The 19153-nt window shown below is 35.5% G+C and overlaps 1 protein-coding gene across 1 annotated transcript; it reads left to right on the plus strand.

Moving 5' to 3' along the window:
* The first annotated feature begins 17350 nt into the window (after window positions 1-17350).
* On the plus strand, window positions 17351-18941 carry LOC111889951 (uncharacterized). The gene is made up of 4 exons (XM_023886103.3): window positions 17351-17558; window positions 17644-18015; window positions 18109-18366; window positions 18461-18941. The coding sequence occupies exons 1-4, from the start codon at window positions 17517-17519 to the stop codon at window positions 18776-18778; spliced, it is 990 nt and encodes a 329-aa protein (XP_023741871.1). The 5' UTR covers window positions 17351-17516; the 3' UTR covers window positions 18779-18941.
* The last annotated feature ends 212 nt before the right edge of the window (window positions 18942-19153 follow it).

Raw genomic sequence — 19153 nt, forward strand, 5'->3', positions numbered from 1 at the left:
AGCTTTAGGGTTTCGAGCTAGGGATTTTCTGGACTGATAGGGACGATGGAGGCTGAAATGAGGCTAGATAAGGCGTTTAAATAGGGTGCAAACCCTAAATATTAGGGTTTCATCCAGGCAGCCCTACTCGTCGAGTCGGGATCCCGACTCGTCGAGTGGTTACTTAACACCGGGTCCATAATCCAGTCTACTCGACGAGTTGGGCCTCCAAATCGTCGAGTCCCAGTGTAAAACATTCAATTACTTAAATTTAAATACATACAGGGAACCGGGTGTTACAAATCTCCCCCGTTTATTTTAGACTTATTCCTTGAAGTCTACTGGTAAATCTGGAAAAAGCTCGGGGTAGTGCTCCCTCATCTCGGCCTCCGGCTCCCAAGTCCATTCTGAGCCCTTGTGGTGCTGCCATTACATCTTCACAAGCTCCACCCTCTTGTTCCTTAAATCCTTCAACTCCATGTTGAGGATAGCTACTGGTCGCTCAATGTAGTTCAGGATGTCATCCACTAGAATATCCTCTAGGGGCACCACTGCTGAATCGTCTACCAGGCACTTCCGTAGCTGAAAGACATGAAAAGTACTATGAATCTTATTGTGTTCGGCTGGCAGGTCCAGCCTATATGCCACCTTGCCCACTAGGGATTCCACCATGAAAGGTCTAATTTATCTAGAGCCCAACTTGCCCTGCTTCCTGAATCGGATGACACCTTTCCAAGGTGACACTTTCAGTAGAACCGTATCCCCGACCTGGAACTCCAGGTCCGAACGACGCTTGTCGGCATAACTTTTCTGCTGACTCTAAGCAGTCTGAAGCCTGCTCAAAACCTGTTGGATCCTCTCTGTCGTCTTGAGAACCACTTCGGTACTCCCCATGACCCTCAGTCTAACCTCACCCCAATATATCGGGGTCCTGCACTTCCTCTCGTATAACATCTCAAAGGGAGGACAGTCAATACTCATGTGGTAGCTATTATTGTAAGAAAGCTCCGCCAAGGGAAGGTAGGTATCCCAACTACCACCAAAGTCTAAAACACAAGCCCGCAACATATCCTCTAAAGTCTGGATGGTCCGCTCGCTCTGACCGTCCGTCTGCAGGTGAAAAGCAGTGCTAAAGTGTAGACGAGTGCCCAACTCGTCATGAAACTTCTTCCAGAACCTGGAAGTAAACCACACATATGTGTCAAAAATCACCGAAACTGGTATCTCGTGTCGAGCCACTACCTCTCTGATGTAAATATCGGCCAACTTCTTGGCCGAGATGTTCTCCTGGATCGGAAAGAAATGGGCACTCTTGATCAACCGATCCACGACGACCCAAATCGAATCCAATCCTCGTGCGGTCCTGGGAAGCCTCGTGATGAAATCCATAGTAATATCTTTCCATTTCCACATAGGGATATCCAAAATTTGGGTCTTGCCGTGAGGCCTCTGGTGCTCGGCCTTGACCTTCCTGCAGGTCATGCATCTCTCAATACCAAGCTACATCCCACTTCATACAGGGCCACCAATAATCAGGACGAAGATCTCTGTACATCTTCGTCGCCCCGGGTTGGATGGAAAACCTGGATTTGTGTGCTTCCTCCATCAATACCTGACGCACACCTTCATGATATGGGACCCACACCCTATAGTGTAGCGTCAACAATCCACGGCTATCATAATCGAACGAGGAAACCTGACCACAATACACTCACTCTTACGATGTTCCTCCTTCATAGCCTCCTGCTGGACCTCTCGGATCCGTACACACAGTGGAGTCACCACTGTCATCCTCAAGCAAACATCTCTAATTGGGGTTGCCTTACAACTAAGCGCATCGGCCATAACATTGGCCTTCCCCGGGTGATAGAGGATCTCACAATCGTAATCCTTCACCGCATGTAGCCATCGACGCTGCCTCATGTTCAGATTCGGCTGGTCAATGAGGCACCTCAAATTCTTGCAGTTTGTGTAAATGGTACAACGGACCCCATAGAGGTAATGCCGCCAAATCTTGAGGGCGAAGACAATTGTCCCCAATTCCAGATCATGCGTCGAATAGTTCGCCTCATGAGGCTTCAACTACCTCGAAGCGTAGGCGATAACATGCCCCATCTGCATCAATACCACGCCCAAGCCTGAAATGCACGCACCGCAGTATACCAAAAAATCCTCCACACCCTCTGGCAGGGCTAGGATCAGTGCCTCGCACAACCTCTGCCTCTGTGTCTCAAATGCTGTCTGCTGCTCAGGCCCCCAGCGAAAGTGAAAGACCCCAACTTTCGTATTTATGAAAGACCCAAACTTTCATACTATTCCAACATTATTCTTAAGTTACTTCCTCAAAACATGCTACATGCATATTTATAAAACAATATTTTATATTGATAAAGTGATTACAAAAGATTGGATACAAATCGACTAAGTTTTATTACATTTCATATCTACCCAGGAATCTACTATTCATATACATACATGAACATTAAAATACATAGAAATAGTATTAACTATTCTAAATCTTTCAATAGTATAAAACTACATTGGATACTCATCACCTGCAATTGTTAAATATTGAGAGGGATAAGCGATAACGCTTAGTGAATTCAATAAATAGCTACAATATAATCTTATGCCTTATATATACCAATATGACAGAAGCAAAAGGGAACAAGAAAAACAATAGCATATGCGTATCATATGTCAGGCTTTCAATATCATCTCAAGATTTGATTCAAAGATTTACGATCAATGAGACATAACGATTTCAATACTTGATATGCATCAATAAAGCTTTGGCCTAAATGGCACAGAATACATATAATTTTTGATTAACATTTTGGTAGATTTCAGGCTTATAGCCCCTGTCTAACCATTTGCCAATACCATAGAATAGATTTCATTCTCTTACGGAGTCATGCTCTACATGGTCAGAGGCTACATACCATTCCTATCTAACCTTCTGCCAATGCCATAGAATAGAATTCATCCTCTTATGAGACATGTTCTACATGGCCAGAGGCTACATACCAATACCACCGTGAGTCTAAGTCCTTTCACTGATCACATGCTCAAGGTATAACTTTGCTATTAAAAATAGCGAATAAAAATAACACGGGAAAATAACTCGGAATAGTAACACTGAAAAGCACATAGCACATATAACATATAACATACAATTGTTCCTATATATTGAACTCACCTTGAAATAATCCGGGATCAAAATAATAATTTGTGCAACATTTCGGCTCTAAATATGACTTTATTCGTTGAAACCCGGGAGATTAATTGAAAAAATGGGCTTTGCAAAGGTAGAGCTTCAAAACCGAAAAGATAATTTTTTCGGGCTTCTCGGGAACTTCGGGGCGTGTTTCGGGTGTTAGAAATACTACCGGGGCTTCGGGGGAAGTCAAAATACTAAAAATATTGAAAAATGGTGAAAAAGTGCCAAAATTCTCAAAATACCCGGGAGGTCTCGCAGCCTTATATAGCAGCGAGCCTTGGATCCGAAGCAGGGAGAAGGAAGCACGCGTCGCAGCAGCGAGGCTCGGAGGCGAGGAAAGGCGGGTGGCTCGGTTCGCAGGGGGCAGCTGGCGCGCTTCGAACAGGCCACGGAGACGGCACGCACTGGACGCCTATTGAACCGAAGGCTGTACACGCGTCAGAAGACTATTGGGCCACGCATCGGACTCGTCATTTGATCGGACACGGGGAGGGTGACACCGAGATTGGATCTTATCCATGCGAGATTCTCGGAAAATGTGCCCCAAACTTGTAAAATCCATAACTTTCGCATACGGGCTCCGTTTTTGACGTTCTTTATACGCACGTGTAGCTAAAATTATGCTCTACAATTTTCGTTTAGACTTCATCGGCTAGTTTTGAAATTAATTTTAATATTATTATTTTTAACAGACCGGGACAGGAAAATCCGTTAAAAATTCATAACTTCTTCATCCGACGTCCGTTTTCGTTGGACTTTTTACCGTTGTACTACTAATGACGAGACCTTCAATTCTCGTTTAGGTTGTGTCGGCTAAAAATCACTCGATCTAAAATTCGAGTTTTTACCTGTCTACTGCTAAGCTGAAACTTCGAAAAATCATAACTTCCTCATACGAAGTCAGATTTTGGCGTTCTTTTTATCAAACTTCTCAGTTTAACGAATACTACGATTTTCATTTAGATTACTATGGCTAAAAAGTAGTTAATCAAAAACTCACTTTTTACGTCATTCGGCGCCGTGCCGGTTTTGTCGTGGATCTTCGATTGGTCATAACTTCTTCGTTATAACTCGGATTTCGACGAGGTTTTCACCTAAATGTTTCTAAAGATATTATCTACAACTTTCAATAATAAAATTTTACTTATTTCAAATTTTATATTTTCGCTAAATTTTACTATTTGGCTTTTAATTGGAATCTCATAAGACTTCCAATACTTTATGAGTGATTCTAAACATAGTTTTACTTCATTTCTAGTAAAAACTATCTGTTAGAACTTAATACTCAATTTTATTCACTTTTAATAATAACAATACACAATTTCAGAACGTGTATGTTACAAATACCTCCTCCTTTTGAGGATTTCGTCCCCGAAATCATAATGATTAAAACAATTAGTAATACTTCACTCTAATTTCATTCTTACTTTTCCCAAGTATAATTTGAGCCTCGATGGTGTTTCCACTTGAGAAGCACTAAATTCACTTCTTTATTACGTAGATTAGTCGTTCTTTCATTTACGATCTCTTCTACTTAATTTATTATCCAGTTTCACCTCGGATAATAGAACCATTTCATCATATATGCTTAACCTTTACACAGATAGCTCACATGCAACACTTCATGAATATCTGTCAAATCTTCAGGCAATTCCAAGCAGTATGCTTGCTTACCAACCGTTCTTTCTTCCAAAGTAGTATAACGCCTTTTCATGAAATACCTTTAGTATTACTAAATCATCCACCCGGAATTCTACGGGTTGTCTCCTCTTTTCTGCATAGGACATTTGTCGATCCTGGGCCGCTTTCATTCTTTCTCGGAATATTTGTATCTTGTCAGTGATGTCTTGAATCATTTCAGATCCTCCAAAGATCTTCCGTCTTACATCATGCCAACATATTTGAATATGACATTTACGCTCATACAGTACTTTATATACCTTCAATATATTTTCTATTGTTTGGATTACTCTCTTCTTCTGACCATTTGTCTGAGGATGATAGGTTGTACTAAGAGCAACTCGAGATCCTAATTCATGCTTCATTCTCGCCCAAAAGTGAGGAGTGAAACGACTATCACAATCGGAAATAATCTTTAGTGGCGCACCATGACTTGCCACAATTTCGTCTAAGTAACTTACGCGTATTTCTCCAATGGAGTTGTTCGCATGTGGCGACAATATATGCACTCTTCATCAGCCGGTCGATAATTATCCAAAGGTTATCATTCACAGTTTCCTTCTCCTCTTTCAAGGTATTAACTGTATAAGCCGAATAAGTAGAATATCCCTTCGACATAGTTTACGAGTTTTTAAGAAAGAAGTTATTATTTTCAACGTAGACATGAATAGAATCTTCCCATTCGATATGGATGCATATCATCTCTTTGTAGCACAAGAGCTCTGCGTGGTTCTTTAACAACTAATCCATGTCGAGAATAATATCAAAGATAGGAATTAGGTTAGCAGGAAGATTATAACTTTCAATTCCTATAACACTAACTCTATAGGCTTTATCAGCAAGTAATGATATATTTCCTATGTTATCTATATGAAATGATTGGAAAATTGCGTAACAAGCAATTTGAAAAGAATATGCGAATTTATAAGGCACAAAAGAATCTGAGGCATTGAAATCAAATAAGATGTGAGTAGATCTAGAGTTTACGAGAAAATTACTAGTCACAACATTCGAGTTTTAACTTACTTCCTTTGTGGTAATCTAAAATGTACGAAATTTTAACTTTTAGTTTGGTAAACGATTGTCAAACTCTTCAAACTTATTAATTACTAGCAGTGCTCAAACCTGCACCTGCTCATCATTCTCTATTGGGCTTTCGATCCTAATCTTTGAGTTAAAACTCAATTCTCATTGCAGACTCCTGCTCCTTCTTGGTTTATAGACTAAACCCGCGATAAGGTCTTTACTTTTGCTATAACAGCAACTTGAATGGTTTTATTCTAATGACATTTGTATTTATAACACACAAGACACATAACGAACCAAACTCTTGGATTAGAATCAGATCAAATAAATCAAGTTGGTGGAATAAAGAAAATGAAAAGAGTTTGATCAACACGTAGATGCTTTGGAACAGAAAGAATAGCACCACGTATCTCTAATTCGTGCTTTCAGACCTACATATCTTTTAGCTTTTGGCACCTCCTCCTTTTTAGTTGGAGTACTCTTTGATTGTTGAATGGAAACTTGACTCCCAGCCATTTGACTAGTAAGAGTAGGGTAGAAACATTTCTTGTGGCCAGTAACACCACATAGCAAGTCACATCTCTGGCAAATGATTGCTCAATTATTTAATGAAGATCGTTATATTTCTATCGACTACCTCGACCATTTACTTCTTCAGTATTCCTACTGAAGTTTTATCACTATATAAGACATGGTTCGCTGAACCAATCAACTCCTTTCGCGGATTTATACTAATCGGACTCGATTCTTTATGACATTAAGATTTGAACGATAATTATCTTCTTACTCATTACCGAAACGAAGGTAACGACACACATGAATAAAACGAAATCATTTACTAGCTTCTTGGTAACCTTGTGACTTTTTCCTGATCCAAGTGTGAGACCTGTGCTTCCAGTAGTATAGGCCTCTACTACTATTCACACCTACTCATACTCATCCCAAGTATTGTCTCGCAGTTCCCAAGTCACCATGCAAAAGTTTTCACAAAGCAACTTATCACACATGAATGTGTTTAAACAAATACATACAACAGTTTCTCCTAGACTCAACTAGGGTTTTCACGTTTCTATCAAACATATATTGGATTACCTATACTCACCTTCTAGGATTCTTCTCATGCATATGCTCGCTTTAATATATCCTAATACTTTTCCATAGGTCGATAGAAATTTTACTTCTATTTCTTCATATAAATTCTTTCTCGAGTAGTGTCTAATCTACAAGACACATTATTCCAAAATTTACTTTAGCAGCATGGAGACAAACGGTCTTCTACTACCCGCGTCATCTTCTAACTCATGCAAACCATCATGCACATTTGTTCATTTCATTATTCTTCCTTGAAATCGTTATTCTTGTATCTGAGTAAGTCTAAGTCTACTTTGTAGGAGTCTATCCTAAAAAGTCTACATCATAGTTGCATCTCAGCAAGCTCTCCTAGCTTAAACTTGGTTCTCTGTCATTCCTGACTACAACATCTCTTCTCATATGATACTATGGGTGTATTTCTTCTTCAATTAAGCATTCTACCTACTTAGACAAGTAAGTTGCTTAACCATTTTCCACTAAATGACTCAATTCACCATCCCAATCTTGTATGTTAAAGTCGGCTTAACACACAATGGAACTTCTATAAGGATGTAGAAGTCAATCATTACTTAGTATTATTAAATACTAAGTCTGAACATCTTTTATAGGGTTACTACTCGAACTACATACTACATCACAAAGTCTTGGCCTATTGAGTCTGAAAAACTTCATTAGCCTTTCCTTTCATCTTCATTTAATTCTTTTAATCTTGTACTACATCAATTGAGATACTATTGAAGTATTGATAGCCATCTTCGGTTCTTCCGACTCTCTAAACACTCACTGCTTCAATCTGAACAGCGGTAGAACAACTTCATGGATTTGCACCAACACATTTATCTTGCCCAAACGTGTTTCAAACGCACATCTTTCTTCCAAAGATGTTATTATATATCAAACATACTTTAAATGTATATTACCACTCTATTGGCATTAATACACTTATTACGATAACAATTCATATTTATTATTTTATGATATCTCGCGATCATTTATTTATAAACTTATCGATGTCAACTATCATAAGTCTCTTTATCACTTCGAAAAATTCTATTGCAAAAATTCTTAGAATTCTGAACATAAAATTTTCTAAACCAAGGTCGGCAACAAACCTTAAGCTTTCTCAAATAATAGCAATTTTAGATAAGCACCTTAAGGCATGCTATATTCATTTATCATTTAGCACATATTAGAATATTAGGCATATCTCCTCTTAATATTCTAGTTCTTGATTCCATTAGGTATTCAACCTAAAATATACCAAATACATATCATATCATCTTCACTTAGCAATTCTTGTTTAAGTTTAGAAATTCTCAAAATTTCAAGCTCACTTAAAATTCTGAAGTAACTTAATATCTTAGAATACTAGGGTTTATCATTGCCCAATCCCCCACTTAAATATTTCCTATGGTTTGTATCCATATACTTATTATGAATCAGCTCATATATTGAGCTTCCAACAGTTTAAGTCTAAATACGAATCCATGATATTTAGTTCACTTAAACCATTGCTCTGATACCATGATTGAAAGACCCTAACTTTCGTATTTATGAAAGACCCAAACTTTCATACTATTCCAACATTATTCTTAAGTTACTTCCTCAAAACATGCTACATGCATATTTATAAAACAATATTTTATATTGATAAAGTGATTACAAAAGATTGGATACAAACCGACTAAGTTTTATTACATTTCATATCTACCCAGGAATATACTATTCATATACATTCATGAACATTAAAATACATAGAAATAGTATTAACTATTCTAAATCTTTCAGTAGTATAAAACTATATTGGATACTCATCACCTGTAATTGTTAAATATTGAGAGGGATAAGTGATAACGCTTAGTGAATTCAATAAATACATACAATATAATCTTATGCCTTATATATACCAATATGACAGAAGCAAAAGGGAACAAGAACAACAATAGCATATGCGTATCATATGTCAGGGTTTCAATATCAACTCAAGATTTGATTCAAAGATTTACGATCAATGAGACATAACGATTTCAATACTTGATATGCATCAATAAAGCTTTGGCCCAAATGGCACAGAAGACATATAATTTATGATTAACATTTTGGTAGATTTCAGGCTTATAGCCCTGTCTAACCATTTGCCAATACCATAGAATAGAGTTCATTCTCTTATGGAGTCATTCTCTACATGGTCAGAGGCTACATACCATTCCTATCTAACCTTCTGTCAATGCCATAGAATAGAATTCATCCTCTTATGAGACATGTTCTACATGGCCAGAGGCTACATACCAATACCCCCATGAATCTAAGTCGTTTCATTGATCACATGGTCAAGGTATAACTTTGCTATTAAAAATAGCGAATAAAAATAACATGGGAAAATAACTCGAAATAATAACACTGAAAAGTACATAGCACATATAACACATAACATACAATTGTTCCTATATATTGAACTCACCTTGAAATAATCCGGGGTCAACATAATATTTTGTGCAACATTTCGGCTCTAAATATGACTTTATTCGTTGAAAACCGGGAGATTTATTGAAAAACCGGGCTCTGCAAAGGTAGAGCTTCAAAACCGAAAAGATAAATTTTTCGGGCTTCTCGGGAACTTTGGGGCGTGTTTCAGGTGTTAGAAGTACTACCGGGGCTTCGGGGGAAGTCAACATACTAAAAATATTGAAAAATGGTGAAAAAGTGCCAAAATTCTCAAAATACCCGGGAGGTCTCGCAGCCTTATATAGCAACGAGCCTCGGATCCGAAGCAGGGAGAAGGAAGCACCCGTCGTAGCAGCAAGGCTTGGAGACGAGGAAAGGCAGGTGGCTCGGTTCGCAGGGGGCAGCTGGCGCGCTTCGGACAGGCCACGGAGACGGCACGCGCAGGACGCCTATTGGACCGAAGGTTGTACATGCATCGGAACACTATTGGGCCGCGCATCGAACTCGTCATCTGATTGGACACGGGGAGGGTGACACCGAGATTGGATCTTATCCATGCGAGATTCTCGGAAAATGTGCCCCAAACTTGTAAAATCCATAACTTTTGCATACGGGCTCCGTTTTTAACGTTCTTTATATGCACGCGTAGCTAAAAATTATGCTCTACAACTTTCGTTTGGACTTCGTAGGCTAATTTTGAAATTAATTTTAATATTATTATTTTTAACAGACCAGGAGAGGAAAATCCGTTAAAAATTCATAACTTCTTCACCCGACGTCCGTTTTCGTCAGACTTTTTACCGTTGTACTACTAATGACAAGACCTTCAATTCTCGTTTAAGTTGTGTCGGCTAAAAATCACTCGATCTAAAATTCGAGTTTTTAGCTGTCTACTGCTAAGCTGAAACTTCGAAAAATCCTAACTTCCTCATACGAAGTCAGATTTTGGCGTTCTTTTTATCGAACTTCTCGGTTTAACGAATACTATGACTTTTATTTAGATTACTAAGGCTAAAAAGTAGTTAATCAAAAACTCACTTTTTACGTCATTCGGCGCCGTGCCGGTTTGTCGCGGATCTTCGATTAGTCATAACTTCTTTGTTATAACTCGGATTTCGACGAGGTTTTCGCCTAAATGTTTCTAACGATATTATCTACAACTTTCAATAATAAAATTTTACTTATTTTAAATTTTATATTTTCGCTAAATTTCACTATTTGGCTTTTAATTGGAATCTCATAAGACTTCCAATACTTTATGAGTGATTCTAAACATAGTTTTACTTCATTTCTAGTAAAAAGTATCTGTTAGAACTCAACACTCAATTGTATTCACTTTTAATAATAACAATACACAATTTCTGAACGTGTATGTTACAGAAAGACCACGACTTTCTTTGTTAATCGGGTCAAGGGTACGACTATCTTGGAGAAGTCCTGAATGAATCTCCGATAATAGCCTGCCAATCCAAGGAAACTCCGAATCTTAAATGGAGACTTCGGAACCTCCCATCTCATCACGACCTCCACTTTGGCCGTGTCAACCAAAATCTCGTTCTCGTTGACAAGGTGCCCAAGAAACTGCACCCCGCGCAACCAGAACTCACACTTGGAGAACTTGGCATACAAGCTCTCCCTCCCCAGGGTATCCAAAACCTCTCGCAAGTGCTTCTCATGTTGCCCCTACGTCTTGGAGTAAACCAAGTTATCATCAATGGAAACTATCACATACCGATACAGCATCGGTCCGCACACGCGGTTCATGAAGTCCATGAATGCGGCAGGAGCATTGGTGATCCCGAAGGGCATCACCACGAACTCGTAGTTGCCATAACAAGTTCGAAAAGCAGTCTTCTGTACATCCTCCTGTCTGACCTTCATTAGATGGTAGAATGAACGCATATCAGTCTTAGAAAACAAGATGCCCCCTAAAGCTGGTCGAAGAGATCATCAATCCTCGGGAGTGGGTAACAGTTCTTCACCGTTACCTTGTTCAGCTCCCGGTAATCTATACACATCCGATGCGACCCGTCCTTCTTCTTCACAAACAGGATCGGGGCTCCCCAGGGTGAACTGCTCGGTCATCATGTTTCATAGGATTCCTAGGGTTCCTAAGGAAAGTGAAGGAATTGGAGACTAGAATCTAGTGGTCATTGTGTTTGGCTTACCAAACGAATGGAATCAAATTTCCATAATCATCTTTTAATTCCCTATTTGATTGATTTCTAATTCTTACCCTGAACATCAAGAATCTAGATTCAAATCCATATATTTTTTTTAAATGGCAGTTATCTTCCTATTATCAATATGATTTTGAAATCAATATATATATATATATATATATATATATATATATATATATATATATATATATATATATATATATATATATATATATATATACGCACACACACTTGATTGTCATCATCCTTTCCACGATTATTGTCTCCTATCGATCACATATATTTCTCTCTCTTTCTCTCTCTCTCTCTCTCTCTCTCTCACACACACACACACAATCGGTATTGCAAAAGGATTCCATCGACATCGACGATCATCGTGGTTGTAAACCTGTGCTATCGTATCTTACCTGAGGTAAGTTAATATTCCATTTCTCTATTGTATCCTTCATCTGTGAAGATATGCTAATGTACTTCATCTCTGTATCAGCAATTATCTTTGTTGTAGCGATGAACTTTGTTGTATACTTCATCTCTATATATCTTTTCTTTCGCTATACTTCTAATTTTTCAAATTCTTCTATTGTACTTCATCTTTGTCTTCTTTTACGTGAAGTATCAGCAATTATCCCTACAAGTATACATAATGGTTAATTTTGTGGTTCAGATTTAATGTTGGTAATGTGTAAAAATTGTTTGTATAAGTATGCATAACAAGTGTTTTTGTTTTTGCTTATGTGGTGTTTTTTTTTTTTTTTTTTTGCATGCATAACTTTTTTTATTTTCTATACTTTTGCCATTTATATTTGCTTTCTTTGAAAAAAATGAGACAAAAATCCACAAAATGTGTTAAAATCCATAATTACAAACCACTAGATTCACCCAAATAAGTTGACAGATTGTAATGAGTCATACTTATTACAAATTGTAATGAATGATGGTTCATTTTAGTACAATTTATTATACTAGAGTATGCTAATGAGGTCATGTTCATTTTCATGTACAAATTTATTTGACAGATTGTAATGAGTCATGCTTATTACAGATTGTAATGAATGATGGTTCAGTTTAGTACAATTTATTATACTAGAGTATGCTAATGAGGTCATGTTCAACAAAATACATGTTAGTTTTTTAAGACAAAATTGCAAAAATGAACCAGATGGTATGCATTTTTTTGGGGTTTTAGTCCAAACCTCGACTTTTTTGGATTGGTGGTCCTTATGAGCTGGTTTGCTTGTAGTTTTGGTCCCTCGTAAAACTGAAAAGACTAAAATACCCTTGAGGTATTTCTTTTTCATTTTTCTTTCATTTCTATCTATTTTTATAATTAAAAAAATTAAGAAAACACACACAAACACACACACACACGCACAAACACACACACACACACACACACACACACTCTCTCTCTCTTAATGTTTGATATTGGGTGCCTCGTTCCAGAAACACGAAACGGGTACTCCAGTGACCATTCTATCACTGACCATTGATTTCACTATTCCAAAAACACCACACATGTTTCCTCCTTTCGTTCTATAAATGCCACACACAACTCCCCTTTCCCTCTTTCTGTCATCTCCAACCAATGCAAGCCTTTAGCATCGACGATCTTAAACCCAAAGAGGATCCATCGTCTCCAACTTTTTAATTTGACAAAGTTTCGTCAGTTTGAGATGAGATGAGAGGAGACGAGAGTTCTTTGCAATCCTTAACCAAATGCACGATTATAGAATCAAACAAACTAAGAATCGGTTGATTTCAATCACAGTTAAACAAATCCAATAGTCAAACAATCCAAGAATCCAATAGAGTCAAACAAAGCTAAGAACTAAAGAAGCGAGCCAATAATGAAACACAATTAAACAAGACTAGAATCAAATTTATAGGAGGAGCTATCGATTTTAATGCCTAGAAATAGACAAACATAATTAAGCAAACCAAGAATCAAACACAGTCAAGCAAAACCAAGAGTCAAACAAGCCAATAGTTTCAAAAAATTCTATATCAAAATCATCCATTCCAGAATTCAATTTCTTAAAAAATACAAATCGAACCCAGACACCAAAAAAGTGGTCGATTTTAGAAATCAATTTAGATTTTAGAATGGTTTGATTTTTCAAGTCGTAGATCAAAAATTGACCCACCTTTCCGATTTTCCCCTATCTTTGATAATCGCCATTAATTCCTTCATATAGTTGTTTCAACTTTCTTCGAGCTGTAAAATCGTGTTCCTAGGAAGTATATCGGTAGCTCGATGATGTCTTTTAAGAACATGTTGAACATATAACCGACTTTTGCAATATGTTTTGGGTCCTCAAGGCCCAAAAATAAACGATCGGCGAGCTCAAAGCTGACCTGATGTTTGTATTCAGAACAAAGAAGACGAAGGGGAGAGAGACCTATAATTGATTCAGACAGAGACACCAGGTGGGTGTCGGTTGATTGTGAATAAAATATGGAGACTGTCGATCGATTTTGAGAAGAATAGAGGATGTGATTCATAGTGTATGTGGTATAATGAGATGCCTACTAGATTTGGGGATTTAGGGGTTTAAGGATCGTTTGTTGAGAGAGAGAGAGAGAGAGGGAGAGAGAGAGAGAGAGGGAGAGAGAGAGAGAGAGTGAGAGAGTTTTCTTAATTTTTGAATTATAAAAATAGATAAAAAATGAAAGAAAAATGAAAAAGAAATACCTCAAGGGTATTTTAGTCTTTTCAGTTTTCCAAAGGACCAAAATTACATGCAAACCAACTCATAAGAACTACCGATCCAAAAAAGTCGAGGTTTGGACTAAAACCCCAAAAAAATGTATACCGCAGAGACCATTTTTGCAATTTTGTTTTTTTTTTTATAATTTATATTTTATAGAAGAGTTTAATATAAAAATGACATATTACAAAATTCGTTTTCCAATTCCTTTGGGAAACCAACAAACCAAACAGAAAACAGATTCCATTCTATGTCAACCAAGGCATTTAAGTTTCTAGTACATTTAGATTCCAATTCCTTTGACAAATTCCATTCCTTTCAAAAACATTATAACATTATGTGAACCAAATGCAACCTTATACTCGTTGATGTCTTAATTTAAAAGATAAAAGTTATTATTGTGGGCTAGCGGCGCAGCTTGTTGCCCGTTTGCCTTCAATCAATATGTATTGACTTCCAAAATGTTTTCTTTTAAATTCAAATATGATTATTGGAAAAAAAATATCTATTTTATTATGAAAAAAATATATATCTTTCAACCTTTTGTTTTTGTTTAATAATATGGAATCGATTAATCATATTTTATTTTGACTTTTATATTTGTGTTGACCAAATGAATTGATTTTCTTTTATTATGTTTTCTTAATAAAAGCATCCAAAATTTAATTATTTTTCCGGTTGATATTTTTGGCCTGTTATAATCAATTAAAACTGTTGCAAGAGAAACTTTTGTTAATAGAATATGTTGTAATTTTCATTTAAGACACGAAAATTTATGATAAATTTTTTTGCAGTCACCAATTTAACGTAGAAGATCAGAATTGTTGACATATAATTATAAAAGATGGTCAAACTTTTGTAGTTTTAACTACAAAACCACAAAGAGCATGTTAGCCAAGTATTTGGTAGTTGAAAAGATATAACTTTTATGTTAGCCAAATACTCAAGATTTTGTTTAACAAAGATAAGCTTCCTTATTATAATTTAGGTATATTTTAAAAGCTAGCTAAAAAGTTAACTGATAGCTAATAAATTGGTTTATTAGTTAATAGTGTTTTATAAAAATAATTTTGGTAAATATAAAATGATATAAGTTGACATTTAGATACATAACTAAAAAGATAATATATATATATATATATATATATATATATATATATATATATATATATATATATATATATAGGCTCATGTTCATTTGAAACCATTATAATTTTCTGAGACCGTGTAACTAAATCTAAAAATAATTTTAAAATACAAAATAAATGAAAAAAACCAAAAATTCTTTTTTTAAATATTATTTTCGGAACTTGCATTAACTAAAAAAAATAAAAAAAAATCATTTTTTTTTTAAATACGTGAAATATTCTAATAGAATATTACACTGACATATTTCTAAAAACTAATTTTAAAATTCAACATAAATGGAAAAATCTAAAAATTCTTTTTTTAAATATTATTTTCAGAACTTGAATTAACTAAAAAAAATAAAAATAATTAAAAAAAATAAAAAAAAATTCCATTTTTTTGAAAAATACGTGAAATATTCTAATAGAATATTACAATGTACATATTCTAAAAAATAATTTTAAAATGCAAAATAAATGGAAAAATCTAAAAATTCTTTTTTTAAATATTATTTTTGGAACTTGAATTAACTAAAAAAATAAATAATAAATAAATAATAAATAAAAAATAAAAAAATGCGTCTCACGGTTTCACAAAATTAGACCATCTCACATGAACCTATATATATATATATATATATATATATAAGAACATACTTATTAGAATATTTTTGAAAAAACTTCACAAGCTTATTAAAAGCTATCTCAAAATAGCTTATGAACTTGCTTATAAAGTAGGTTTTGATAAGTTATTTTAAGATAGTTTTTGACTTTTTGATATGTTTATGGAGTTTTTTTTTCAAAAATATTTCAAATATTACCTTAATTGTATCTATTTTTATTTTTTTAGTTATATATTTGAATGTCTAATTATGTTATTTCACAATTGCAATATAGGATATAATCTATTTTTTTTTAGAAAATACTATTAATTCAAAATCTACTTTTTACAAGACACTATTAATCCATAAGCTGGTTTATCAGCTACTAGTTAACCTTTTACTTAGCGTGTCAAACATAACGTAAAACTTCGAAAAGATAACACTTCCAAAAGTTACTTGAAGTAGTTTTTAAATTATAAGGTTTTTTTATTTGTTTTTTTTCGTAGAATAAAAGGTAAAAACTTTTACTGCAAAACATTTTCTTTAGTTTTTCTCAAAGAATGTGAAAACCTCTATGCCGAACACACATAAAAATATCGAAAAAAAATGATTTAACGTATATTGTCCTTTAGAACTAGCTTATTATCAAAAAGTGGAAAATGCTTTTTCAATCTTCTAGTGTTTTTTTTTTCACCAAAGTTAACTAATTTATTAATGATTCTTAAATTCTCTATAAAAGCCCATATTTAATTTGTTTTTCAACCACATGTGTATAATCTTCCTATTCAAATAAATAAATAAGTGTATTTTTTTTTTATTTTTTTAGTTTTTAATAACATGTGACATCCATTAGACATCCTAACTAATATCATACCATTTGTCAACTTATTGATTTTCTATTTTAAATTTTAAATTTACATTTTAATTACATTAAATTAATAACATCAGAATAAAACTTAATACAGATTATAAGATCACGTATTTAATTAAATCAATGATTATAATTTTATATAACTAAAAAATACCTCTTAATTAATAGTTTATTTAAAATAATTGATTAATAATTTTAAGTTTTATTATAAAAGTTAAATTAATTTTGTTACTGAGGTTCCTATGAATTATAAACCAGTTATAACAATAAAATATAAGTTATCACAAATATAAATTTAGAATAAAAACCAATAAAATATAATTTAAATATGATCGCTATGGGTTTAAGCGTTTTACATTAATTTCATCTAGATTGTTTTAGAAGAATGTGTTCTGATACTGATAGTATACAAGTTTTATTAAAACTATGAGAAGGCTCGAATGGTATCACGACACGTTAACTGACCGAACCTTATTGCCTATAAAACCGATAACAAAGTGATCCACATCGATCCAATCTCCTGCTACGCACAAACACAAGACTACAAGAGTGCACTCATAATCTCAGCCACAACATAAACACCATGGTCAAAGCAATTACAGTTTATGAGCACGGCGGGCCTGAGGTCATCCTTCACCTAGCTAGCTTCCTTTTTCTTTATTTCATTGATAAATAAAGAGTACTAATGGTGTTAGTTTCTGTATTTACAGGTGTTGAAATGGGAAGATGTTGAAGTTCCAGATCCAAAAGAGGGAGAAATCAGGTTGAAGCAAAAGGCGATTGGTCTAAATTACCTGGATGTGTACATGCGTCAAGGCCGGCACCCTCAATCTGTACCGTTTACTCCAGGTGTGGAAGGAGCGGGAATTGTAACAGCGGTGGGTCCCGGAGTAACCAGCTGCAAAGTTGGAGATGTTGTGGCTTACGCTGGCACGCAGAGGCTGGTGGGTTCTTATGCCGAAGAGAGAATTCTTCCTGCAGATCACGCGGTGCCAGTTCCTTCCTCTATTGATCCCGTTGAAGCAGCTGCCGTCATTTTTAAGGGACTCACTGCATATGTCATGATCCATCGAGCCTTTAAGGTAACAGACACATCCAAATTTTGATTTATATATCTATCTATATATAGACAGCTGTAGATGATAAATTTTTGAAGGGAACAATGATTTCGATAGGTTGAACCTGGACATACAATCCTGGTACATGCGGCGGCAGGTGGAGTCGGATATTTGATCTGTCAATGGGCAAGAGCGATCGGAGCCACCGTGATCGGAACAGTGTCTACCAAGGAGAAGGCTGTGCAGGCGAAAGAAGATGGATGTGAGCATGTGATTCTTTACAAAGATGAGGACTTTGTGGAACGTGTGATGGAAATAACATCAGGCAAAGGGGTGGATGTTGTCTACGATTCCGTTGGGAAAGATACCTTTAATGTACGAAATTAATTCCTTCCGTCTTTTTAGTTTGTTGTTTCCATTTTCAAAATGTAACTAACGACGATGAGGACTGTTTGCGTTTAAATTGAAGGGATCATTGGAGTGCTTAAAAACGCGAGGATACTTGGTGGTTTATGGGGCTGCATCAGGTCAACCAGAGCCGATAAGTGTGACTAAACTCGCACCCAAATCCATCTATCTTACATTTGCATCACTCGGGGAATACATCGGAGGTAATCGAGAGCATCTGCTTATAGCTGCTGAAGCCTTGTATTCTAATGTTGCAAAGGGAGTCTTGAAGGTTCGTCTTAATCATAAGTATCCTCTTTCTCAAGCAACCCAAGCTCACATTGCTCTTGAGAGTCGAAAAACAACGGGTTCGGTTGTGTTGATCCCAGATGAGGAGTGATTCCCTTCATGTTGTCTGTTATAGATGTATTTATCTTTTGTTATTTGTGTCCATGTGATTCTCTTGTTCTTTTTGAACTTATTACGATTAATAAATAATTAACCCAAGCTGCATAGAACTAAAAGTAAAAGACTTTTAGATTGTGGCATGAATTATTGGTCCACTAACTCTCCGCATCCATGACAGTAACAAAATCATGCGTCGGTAAGAATGGAATAATAAAAACAAAACCCCACGTGGTTTTGAGCCAGCAAATTAAAGGCAACTTGGAAGATTTTTGTAATATGTCTTTGACAAATGACAATACATGGCAATGTATTGTATGGTTTTAAGGTTATTTTTTATAGAACTTATTATCTACAAAAATCTATTTAA

The sequence above is a fragment of the Lactuca sativa genome, chromosome 2 (genome assembly GCF_002870075.4).
Source record: "Lactuca sativa cultivar Salinas chromosome 2, Lsat_Salinas_v11, whole genome shotgun sequence".
NCBI lineage: Eukaryota > Viridiplantae > Streptophyta > Magnoliopsida > Asterales > Asteraceae > Lactuca > Lactuca sativa.

What these genes read in the sequence shown, in the direction of transcription:
- LOC111889951 (XM_023886103.3), top strand. Translation starts at nt 17,517, where the DNA reads ATGGTCAAAGCAATTACAGTTTATGAGCACGGCGGGCCTGAG. An exon ending in ATGAGCACGGCGGGCCTGAG is followed by an intron (nt 17,559 to 17,643) that starts GTCATCCTTCAC and finishes CTGTATTTACAG; the next exon opens with GTGTTGAAATGGGAAGATGT. An exon ending in TTGGGAAAGATACCTTTAAT is followed by an intron (nt 18,367 to 18,460) that starts GTACGAAATTAA and finishes TTTAAATTGAAG; the next exon opens with GGATCATTGGAGTGCTTAAA.